The sequence below is a fragment of the Xenopus laevis genome, chromosome 4L (assembly GCF_017654675.1).
Source record: "Xenopus laevis strain J_2021 chromosome 4L, Xenopus_laevis_v10.1, whole genome shotgun sequence".
In the NCBI taxonomy this organism is placed as follows: domain Eukaryota; kingdom Metazoa; phylum Chordata; class Amphibia; order Anura; family Pipidae; genus Xenopus; species Xenopus laevis.
In genome coordinates, this window is record NC_054377.1 from 140229326 (window position 1) to 140241395 (window position 12070).

At 42.7% G+C, this 12070-nt stretch overlaps 1 protein-coding gene across 1 annotated transcript in view; it reads right to left on the reverse strand.

The window, feature by feature from the left end:
• Nucleotides 1–10267: 10267 nt before the first annotated feature.
• The window catches only part of brpf1.L (bromodomain and PHD finger containing 1 L homeolog), a 51589-nt gene continuing 49786 nt past the window's right edge, over nt 10268–12070 (reverse strand). The window contains exon 15 of the mRNA XM_018259162.2: nt 10268–11318. Within this exon, the coding sequence (XP_018114651.1) occupies nt 11135–11318 (184 nt within the window). The 3' untranslated portion in view covers nt 10268–11134. The remainder of the gene's footprint in view (nt 11319–12070) is intronic.

Here is a 12070-nt window from a genome sequence, read left to right on the forward strand (position 1 = left end):
GAGCTTTATCCATCACCTCACCACCAATACCATGCATAGTGAACAAAAACACTTTTTATATGCTTGAAACATCAGTCACACTGTAGCCCACCAGAATGTCATTGAGAGACACCCCAATCAATTGCTGACAAAAGCATTTTATAACAAACACAACACAGTAGCAGTCCTTACCCCAACAGGGCACAAAATGCAAAGTCTTGTGTTTCTTTGCCAAAATCTGGCAAGTGTGTTTGTGCAGGAGCCTACACAAGGGTTCTGGACACAAAGAAGGAGGGTGCTGCTCTCAGTAGGGGCTGAAATCAGCCTGTGGATTTCAGTAGACTGATTTTGGCCCTATCTGGCCCCAGCCTCAGAGTTTCACCTGTAAATGGGATTTTCAAGGGACAATCGGCCTGCCTGCTGGGTGACAAAGTGTGGGTCTGTTGTGCAAGGTTGCCACCCGCCAGTTATATCACCGGCCTGGCCAGTAAATCAACAGCTAGGGCCCAGGGCTTTAGTAATGTGCGGGTCAGGAAAAACAACCCACACCAGACCCTAACCCACGAAATGTTGCCATTGTAGGACCAGCACCAAACCCATACACACCTCGCTCTGTACGCTTCTTCTATGTGCAGCTCTGGTTCCAAGACAGAGAATCTTTGGGAGCAGTGAACTTCCCCAGTTCTACCCGCACCCAACTCGAACCTGCAATAGTAACCCGAACCTGCAATAGTAACCCGAACCTGCAATGGTAACCCGAACCTGCAATGGTAACCCGAACCTGCAATGGTAACCCGAACCTGCAATAGTAACCCGAACCTGCAATGGTAACCCGAACCTGCAATGGTAACCCGAACCTGCAATGGTAACCCGAACCTGCAATGGTAACCCGAACCTGCAATAGTAACCCGAACCTGCAATAGTAACCCGAACCAGCAATAGTAACCCGAACCAGCAATAGTAACCCGAACCTGCAATAGTAACCCGAACCTGCAATAGTAACCCGAACCAGCAATAGTAACCCGAACCAGCAATAGTAACCCGAACCTGCAATAGTAACCCGAACCTGCAATAGTAACCCGAACCTGCAATAGTAACCCGAACCTGCAATAGTAACCCGAACCTGCAATAGTAACCCGAACCTGCAATAGTAACCCGAACCAGCAATAGTAACCCGAACCAGCAATAGTAACCCGAACCTGCAATAGTAACCCGAACCTGCAATAGTAACCCGAACCTGCAATAGTAACCCGAACCTGCAATAGTAACCCGAACCTGCAATAGTAACCCGAACCTGCAATAGTAACCCGAACCTGCAATAGTAACCCGAACCAGCAATAGTAACCCGAACCTGCAATAGTAACCCGAACCTGCAATAGTAACCCGAACCTGCAATAGTAACCCGAACCTGCAATGGTAACCCGAACCTGCAATGGTAACCCGAACCTGCAATGGTAACCCGAACCTGCAATGGTAACCCGAACCTGCAATGGTAACCCAAACCTGCAATGGTAACCCGAACCTGCAATAGTAACCCGAACCTGCCAAACCACTGCCGGGTGGTTAATCATGGATTTCAGGTCAACACGCACATCACTATAGGGCCAGTATTACAGAATTATTGGAGATTCACCTCCTCCTTCCTGGAACTGTTCGGCCACTCGACTCACTTTTAAACTCCATTGTCAAAAGTAGTTCTCCATCCGTCCCAATTTGCCCACATACAGTGGTGTGAAAAACTATTTGCCCCCTTCCTGATTTCTTATTCTTTTGCATGTTTGTCACACAAAATGTTTCTGATCATCAAACACATTTAACTATTAGTCAAAGATAACACAAGTAAACACAAAATGCAGTTTTTAAATGAGGGTTTTTATTATTTAGGGAGAAAAGAAATCCAAACCTGTGTGAAAAAGTAATTGCCCCCTGAACCTAATAACTGGTTGGGCCACTCTTAGCAGCAATAACTGCAATCAAGCGTTCGCGATAACTTGCAACGAGTCTTTTACAGCGCTCTGGAGGAATTTTGGCCCACTCATCTTTGCAGAATTGTTGTAATTCAGCTTTATTTGAGGGTTTTCTAGCATGAACCGCCTTTTTAAGGTCATGCCACAACATCTCAATAGGATTCAGGTCAGGACTTTGACTAGGCCACTCCAAAGTCTTCATTTTGTTTTTCTTCAGCCATTCAGAGGTGGATTTGCTGGTGTGTTTTGGGTCATTGTCCTGCTGCAGCACCCAAGATCGCTTCAGCTTGAGTTGACGAACAGATGGCCGGACATTCTCCTTCAGGATTTTTTGGTAGACAGTAGAATTCATGGTTCCATCTATCACAGCAAGTCTTCCAGGTCCTGAAGCAGCAAAACCACCCCAGACCATCACACTACCACCACCATATTTTACTGTTGGTATGATGTTCTTTTTCTGAAATGCTGTGTTACTTTTACGCCAGATGTAACGGGACGCGCACCTTCCAAAAAGTTCAACTTTTGTCTCGTCGGTCCACAGGGTATTTTCCCAAAAGTCTTGCCAATCATTGAGATGTTTTTTAGCAAAATTGAGACGAGCCTTAATGTTCTTTTTGCTTAAAAGTGGAAAATCTGCCATGCAGGCCGTTTTTGCCCAGTCTCTTTCTTATGGTGGAGTCGTGAACACTGACCTTAATTGAAGCAAGTGAGGCCTGCAGTTCTTTAGATGTTGTCCTGGGGTCTTTTGTGGCCTCTCGGATGAGTTGTCTCTGCGCTCTTGGGGTAACTTTGGTCGGCCGGCCACTCCTGGGAAGGTTCATCACTGTTCCATGTTTTTGCCATTTGTGGATAATGGCTCTCACTGTGGTTCGCTGGAGTCCCAAAGCTTTAGAAATGGCTTTATAACCTTTGAAATTGAACTCAGGTGTGATAAACCACAGTTAAGTTATTTTTTAACAAGGGGGGCAATCACTTTTTCACACAGGCCCATGTAGATTTGGAGTTTTTTTTCTCCCTTAATAACGTAAACCTTCATTTAAAAACTGCATTTTGTGTTCAATTATGTTATCTTTGACTAATAGTTAACCATTTTTGATGAGCAGAAACATTTAAGTGTGACAAACATGCAAAAGAATAAGAAATCAGGAAGGGGGCAAATAGTTTTTCACACCACTGTATGTACTCCCTCCATCTGTAGGTGATAAATCTCCTCTTCTTAGGGGCGACTAATCTAAATCGACAAAGGGATGGCACGCGGATCGCTTAGTATCCCGACGTGAGGCAACTTCGGAAAACAAAGCACACTGATTGCCGTTCCGCCGGCAATTTACATTCTAGCAGGCACGAGGCAGTTTGGGGAGATTAGTTGCCACAAGAAGAGATTTGTCGCCGGGTGACTAATCTCCCCGAATCTGAACGTGTCGCTGCCCTAAAGGTCACATATAAAACAGTGCCACTTGCCGTTTACTTTTGTATGCCAGATACAGTTAGCAAATAGTAGGGATGGGTGAATTTTTTGGGCTTTGGCGACATATCGATGGCGCCAAGTTAAACGGGTCAAATTCGCCAAGCCTATTGGTGAGCAGGGGAAAGACTTGTGATGTTGCTTAAAACTGACTAGATTAAAAAAAAATCTCCTGATGCTTTTTTTTTTTTTTATTAAATCGAACACACTGAGCAGATAAACAACAGAAGATGTTTCCTGTATCAGTAACTTAAGCTTCTGTTGGGCTATCTGCACCTGTAGCAACCCCCAAGAGGCTGAGGTCCGGTGGCTAGGGCATATGGGGTCCTAAATACAATCCTGGGATCATACACGCACACAACAAACATAGGGGTAGTGTGTCCAATACAAAATTCTCCAATCAACAATATAAAAATAATAGAATAATGAATTCCCAAATACCAAAAAGCCAGTTTATTATTTTTTTTTAACAATATATTTTTTTTTTCTTTTGAAATAAATACAAAACAGAAATACACAGTAGAACTCAAAAACATGGCTAAACATTTTTTAATAGAGAAATGACAAAAATATTTTAAGAAAGAAAAAAAAACCCCATAAAACCTACGGGACAGTATGTCAGCGTCTGTATTTATTACTTTTTGTAGTAGAAGGACTTCCCTCCGCTAAATCTATTGTATAAAGGACTGTTGTTATGAAGCTAGCTCCCAGGCATTGTACAGGAAAAAGGAAACCAAAGACCCTGCTCCCTCCATTATGTTTACAAAGAGAAGAATTGATCTCCCGTATATACATTATGTACAGCGACTCGCATGTTAGAAGCAGCAAATACATACATTCCACTGCATGCATCAGCAGAGAGGAGCTGGGGATATTGCTTGGGGTATGAAACAGGCAGACCGGGTGTGTGCTCTCCCTAGAATTGATATAGCACCCAGGAGTTGAGCTGAGGGCACCCATTGCTGCTCCGCTTCTACAGTCGCTCCCAAAGGCAGAAACTCAAGTCAAATTTAATAACTTGCTCACATACTCTCCAAGATGTGTCCTCCCCCCCATTCAAAGGCATTATGGATAGAATGCCATTAAAAGAGTAGTTTGCCTTTAATTCACTTTTAGTATGATGCAGTGATATTCTGAAAATTTGCATTTGGTCTTCATTTTTTTTTTTTTTAGCAGCTGATTGCTAGAGTTCAATTTACCCTAGCAACCAGGCAGTGGTGTTAAAGAGGGAGTGGGAGGTGAATAGGAAAGAGGCTTGAATAGAAAGTTAAAGGGGTGGTTCACCTTTAGGCCTCTTACTGACGAGCGGTTGAAGCTGCGCTCCCCTGCATTCTGTTTTTCAGCGTTCAGCCGCAGGGGAGCGCAGGAATAGACGCATTTAGCTTTTTTCAATGGGGCTGTACTCAGGCGCATGTAGGCGCCGAACGCAGGAAAAATGCAGCATGTTGCGTCTCAACCTGCGTTCGGTGCCTACGCGCACCTGTGTGAGTACAGCCCCATTGAAAAAAGCTAAATGCGTCTATTCCTGCGCTCCCCTGCGGCTGAACGCAGAAAAACGGAACGCAGCTTCAACCGCTCGTCAGTAAGAGCCCTTAAGGTAACTTTTATTATGTTATAGAACATCCAATCCTAAGCAACTTTTCAGTTGGTTTTCATTATTTATTTTTTTTATAGTTATTTGCCTTTTTCTTCTGACTATTTGCAGCTTTCAAATAGGGTTCTGCGCAGAACTAATTTCTAAGAGCTGGACCCGACCCGCATATTTACCCACTTTGATTCGCTACCCGATCCAGACCCGCAACTGCCTTATCCCCAACCAGCTGCCCACCATCAAACGGGAAGTGATGGTGCTCCAAACCGGAAGTGGCGTCATCAAAAGTGACAGAAACAAGTTTTTTAAAACTTTAAAAGGAATAAAATCTAGACAATATTACATAAGAAAAGAGATTTAGATGAGACTCGCATCTATACCCGCACCTGAAAATCTCCCCTCATTCTGCAGGGTGCCCGCTTTTTTTGCGGGTACACGACCCGCTGCAGGACTATTGCTGACTCCCATCTCAAGGACAAATGCTCTGTAAGGCTACAAATGTATTGTTATTGCTACTTTTTATTCCTCATCTTTCTATTCAGGCCTCTCCTATTCATATTCCAGTCTCTTATTCTAATTAATGCATGGTTGCTAGGGGAATTTGGACTCTAGCTACCAGATTGCTTAAAAATGCAAATTGAAGAGCTGCTGAATTAAAAAGTTAAATAACACAAAAACAACATATATTAAAAAATGACAACCAATGGCAAATTGTCTCAGAATATCCCTCTCTACATCATAGTAACAGTTATCTCAAAGGTGAACAAATCCTTAAAAAAATAAAAAGAAGAAATACCAACATTGCAGCTTGACAGAGCAATAGATTTTTCGCAACTGGTAACAGTGGCCTCCTATGTGGAAGCTGGAAAGAGCTAGAAGAGGAAGGCAAATAATAAAACTATGGAGAAAAAAAAAAAAAAGAAGAGACCAATGGAAACACTGCAAATATGGCATTCCATAACATACTTATATAGTTTACTTAAATGTCAACTACCCCTTCATCTTATATCTATCATTAAAGCTTTCTGGTTGTGAGTCTGCTTCCACTTGCATATATATTTCTAATATACATGCAAGTGGAAGCAGACTCACAACCACAAAGCTTTAATGACAGATATAAGATGAAGGGATATATATATATATATATATAGATATATATATATATATATATATATATATATATATATAGCTGCTTAAAAACAAGAAATAAATAACATTTAATTATAAAAAGAATTGTGTCTGCCTTTTGAGTGTAAGAACGTTTTTCATGTTCAGAAATAAACCCGTCATTTATTGCTGAACTGGGAAAACCATGGCAGGTCCTGCAGTGGGGTTTGTAGAGCTCAGGTGGATATTTAAAGGACAAAATCCCAGAGCAAAGATGGAATATTTTCAGTTGGATGTAAGGCTGTTGTTTTGCAGTCAATATCTGCATTATGTTGGAACAAGAAAAATTGTATTATATATAAAAAAAAATTTGTGGCTGTTTGCCTACACTCTTCCCTACGTACATGATTGTCCCACATACACAATACTCCTGGGCACAGTGATCTTGCATAAATCGTGTTATCCAGCCCGGCATTCAATCAGATTCTCCACCCACTTAAACCCACTGTACAATTAAAGGATATGTAACCCCATCAAAAAAGTAAGGAAATAACATTCTAAGCAACTTTCCAATATACATTTATTAGATATTTTCAATATTATTAATAAAAGTGACTATTATTGAAAGCAGTATCGGTCTGTCCCTTTTCATTCTTTGCACTGGCCGTTGCGAGTTTTGGAACAGGAGCCACAGGAGCCACTCATCTGTAACACTGTTCAGGAATCACAACCAGTAGTGCAGAAAGGGACAGATAGAACTTACATTCCTTACACATCTCAGTTACTTGTAAGTGTATTTTGGGAAGTTGCTTGGAATGCCATGAATTTCATTAGGCAAATCTTTATTTTAGCATTTATATTCCCTTTAACAACTGGTTATTACTAAAAATGGGCGTAGACAGCGATATCGTATAAGAAAAAATTGTACGATATTCAGTGCTTGTATGGTGGGAAACAAGCTGACCGATATTGGCAGAATACTTGGATATCAGTCGGCTCGTCGATTGGGCTGGACTGAAAATTGTAATCGGGTGCCTTTGAAAGCTCCGTAACATCGGCCATTGTTAGTGCTGAATCATCAAATACAGGTAGAATTCTATTGTTTCTATAATACGTGTGTATTGAAATGAACGATCTTTCTTGGAAACATCTTTTCCAGGAAAGATCGCAATTATACCGTTTGTGGCCACCAGAGAGACCAATTTAAAGGGCTGGGGACTAATTCAGCAGAATTGCAGCAATGGGACTTTTTCCCACAACTCAAGTTATAGTGAAGTTTCTGTGTATGGCTGGGACTTACTTTTTTTTTTAAATTAAATGTTTCCTTTCCAGAGGACCCAAAGTTGTAATATTTCCTTTAAAGGAGAAGGAAAGCAGTTTACCACTTGAGGGTGCCAAATGTTAGCCACCCCCAAGTGAATGTATTGACTTACCTGAAACTCCGGGCTGGGGTTATACCAGTGAGCACCACGGAGCGATCCTCTTCCGGCGTCTTCTTTCTTCTCGCGGCTGCGCATGCGCATTAGAGTGAACAGCTGAAAAACTAAAAAGTCGGCTATTTCATTCTACTGCGCATGCGTTTGCTCTGGGAAATTTGAAGAAAGAAGCCGGAAGAGGATCGCTCCGTGGTGCTCACTGGAATAACCCCGGGACACTGCACCGGCCCGGGATTTCAGGTAAGTAAATACAATCACTTGGGGTGCCAAACATTTGGCACCCCCAAGTGGTAAACGACTTTCCTTCTCCTTTAATTTCAATGGCAAGTTTGTATAACACCGTTACACTGCAGAATTCTCAGGTCTACTCATCTACTATTTCTATTAATAAACTTTATCTAATTTTTGTAACTGTAAAAAAATGTGCAGAGGTGACATTAGGACGGTGGCCCCCATGGCATAAAGACATTATTGGCCATATTACAAGAATGGGACCTGTTATCCAGAATGCTCGGGATCCTGGGGTTTTCCAGATAATAGAGGTTTCCATAATTTGGATCTGGAACAGGTGAAGCAGCGCACTCACTTAAACCACCCTCTGCTGGATAGCCTGGTGCACAATGTGGGAGGATTTGGCAACCCCCAAAAGTCAGTGAAATTAGGACACACTGGCACTCAAGGCAAAGGAATGAAAGGTTACCCCTTGCTGTTTATTTAATACAAACGTGCAACGTTTCGGGGCAAGCCCCTTTATCAAACTTGCACATTCGCATTAAATCAACAGCAAGGGGTAACCCTGCATTCCTTTGGCTTGAGTGCCAGTGTGTCCTACTTCCATAATTTGGATCACCATACCTGAAGTCTACTAAAATATAATTTAGACATTATTTAAACCCCACTGAATTATTTTGTCTCTAATAAGGATTAATTATATCTTCGTTTGGCTCAAGTACATGGTACTGTTTTACTATAATAGAGAAAAAGGAAATCATTATAAAAAAAACCCTTGAATTATTTAAAATGTAGACTATAGGAGACTGCCTTCCCATAATTCGGAGATTTCTGGATAAAGGGTTTCCGGATAACGGATCTTATTAGGGTTGCCACCTCACCCCTTTAAAGCCGAACATATGGAATCCACAGCCTGCATGGCTGATTAGCAATTGATTTAGATGCATGCTGCAGACTGAACCGATTTACATGGGCAGCCATGCATCGTACATCTAAATTAATTGCTAATTAGCCATGCAGGCTCTGTGGATTCCGTGTGTGTTCTGTTTTAAAGGGATGAGGTGACAACCCTAGATCCCATATCTTTAAAAGGCCTGTCCAACCTCTGATCTAGCAATTTCCCCTGCTTAGGTTCCCCCTCCTCAAAAAGCTACGACCCTTAAAACAAAACTACACATTGGTATAAAATGATTTCCTACAATAAAAAGGGCAGGATAAGGGCCACACAAACTCCCTATTAAATATCTACTGGCTCTACATTACAGTCCGACTCAGTTACTAATATGTGCAATATAAACTAAATACTGATCACATTTGCCCCTGGGCATTTAACCCAAGGCAGCCAATAACATTTTTGCTTTCGTTGTATTATTTGGCTGAAAAAAGCTATTCACTGACTGCCCAGGTGCCAATTTGGCCAGCATTAGTAAATAAGCCCAGGACCAATAAATGACCAGCTCCAGAGAAAGCTCGTACTTATAGGGCTGCTCATTGTGGATCAGACATGATCTAATCTAGAACTGAAAATAAAGGCAACAGGTGTGCGTATAGTACAGACAGAACATAGAAAATAAAAAGGGATTTGTTAACCTTGGAGAGGCAAACCACCGCCTTCCAAATCACGATAAACACCAACCTCCGCAAAGTCTAATAAAAGGATGCAGCGTTTAGCAAGACCACAATGCAGTTTTTCCCCGTTAACTTTGAAAGGTACTGGAGGGTTTTGTCCCCTTCCTTGCTGGAGAGACACAATGCCATGCCATTAATCTTAAAGGGTGGTTCATCTTCAAGTTAACTTTTAGTATGTTATAAAATGGCCAATTCTAAGCAACTTTTCAGTTGGTCTTCGTGATTTATTTTTGATAGTTTTTGAACTATGTGCCTTCTTCTTCTGACTCTTTCCATCTTTCAAATGGGGGGGGGGGGGTCACTGACCCCATTTAAAAAACATCTTCCTATACAGGCCTCTCCTATTCATATTCCCATCTCTTATTCATATCAGTGCATGGTTGCTAGGGTAATTGGGACTCTAGCAACCAGACTGCTGAAATTGCAAACTGGAGAGCTTCTGAATAAAAAGTGAAATAACTCAAACACCACAAATATTAAAAAATGAAAATCAATAGCAAATTCTCTCCGAATTTCACGCTCTACGTCATACTAAAGGTTAACTCAAAGGTGAACAACCCCTTTAAGTTTAGAGCGCAACCCATGCGGCCAACAAAGTCACCTTGCATTAGGGATCACCGAATCCACGAATTGGATTTGACCAAATTCTCGTGCGTGGCCGAACCGAACCCTTAAAATGTGACTTTTTGTCACAAAACATAGAAGTAAAAAAATGTTTTACCTTCCCCACCCTCATTTGCATATGCAACTTAGGGTTCGGTCGATTCTTTCATGAAGGATTTCCAAAACCTTCTAGGGGTAGATGACCTTTCAAATGTACTTTTAGCAGGATGCAGACAGTGATAGTCCGAGACAACTTGCAACTGGTCCTCATTTTTTTACTGCACTTGAGTTATTTTGCTTTGTGTTCATCAGCTCTCCATTTGAAAGCTGAAAATAGGCAGAAGCGGGAGGCAAATAATGGATAAAAACAAAAAGGAAGACCAAGTCAAACATTGCTAAGAATAGGACAGCCTATAATATTTCAAAAGTCAGCTTGAATGACCCCCATTAGTCTGAAGAGGACCTTTTGATAATAACGGTAAAAACATATATACAGGGGCATCAGTTAAAGGTCAACTTAACCTGTAGGAAAGGGTCAGTTTAGGCAAAAACAGGTTTTTATGAACAATTTAAATTATAATAATGATTAATAAATAACATTCCCCCTTCATTCTGTTCCACCCAAGCTTTCCCTTAGAACGGAGTCTGTAGAGGCAACTCGGAACCGCAATTTGAACAGGATACAATGAAGTTAAACAGTGGGGCCTACCAATGAACAGGCCAAAAATAAGAGCTTCCTTCATCCTCCTGATTCTAACTAGACGTGTAAGAATGAACACGGAGAGTATTGTATATAAAAAGAATCCTGTAGAAGAGGATCATGGAGATCCAATGCAGTTCTATAGACACACAGCTGACTGGTGATGGGAGTTACAAAGGGTTAAAACCAATGGTCAGCCAGCAACCACTTAGATCCACGCTCCATCTCACCGTTTGCAGTCACAGAGGCCGAGTGTTTTCCTATAGGCTCTTATTTTCTTTTCTAGGGTCTACAAACAAATATATTTATGAAAATCTACAACTACATGGTGGGGAGGTTCCATAGTGGGTGCTGCTAATTTATTGATCTGGATTGACATCAGTGTGCCGGGATCTTCCAACATTTCCTGCTGCGGAGATGGAATCACTAGTCGCTCTCGCTGGATTCGCTGCTTGGATCGCCCTGCACTTTGTTGCGGTGCTGCATGGCACGGTCGTAGGCGATTTGCACAGATTTGCGGATGTTCGATTTCCTCCCTTCCAGCATCTTCTCCTTGTCCAGTTCCCGGTTCATGCCGAGAGGAACTAACTTTGTCCGTGGAAGCCACTGCCTGCACGAGAGAAAGAAAAATGTAGGATTTAGTTTAGTCACCATTACACTGATGTAAATGTGTCTTCAAGGATATTTACACTTTTGTTTTTCCTGCTGAATAAGCTAAGTACAGAAAACCGATGTTTCCAATAATTTATTATGATCTCTCTACGGGCTATAGGAAAATGTAGGGGGCTGTGACACCAAAAACTTAAAGGAGAAGGAAACTCCCAGGGCGCTAAACCCCTCCCCCCTCCCCTGTGCTGCCCCCCCTCCCTCCTCCCCCCTGGCCTACCTGTCCCCCTGGGCAAATGCCCCTAACTTTTTACTCACCCCTCTGCGCAGGTCCTGTCCACGGAGTTCGCAGTCGCCATCTTCTCCCACGCGCGTCTTCTTCCTGCTCTGACCGGCGTCTTCTGGCGCATGCGCAGTAGGAACAGGTACCGGTACCGCACTACTGCGCATGCGCCGAATGTCACGAATCGGAAAACTTCGTGACATTCGGCGCCATGCGCAGTAGAGCCGTACCGGTACCTGTTCCTACTGCGCATGCGCCAGAAGACGCCGGTCAGAGCAGGAAGAAGACGCGCGTGGGAGAAGATGGCGACTGCGAACTCCGTGGACAGGACCTGCGCAGAGGGGTGAGTAAAAAGTTAGGGGCATTTGCCCAGGGGGACAGGTAGGCCAGGGGGGAGGAGGGAGGGGGGGCAGCACAGGGGAGGGGGGGAGGGGTTAAGCGCCCTGGGGGTTTCCTTCTCCTTTAAAGGGGTT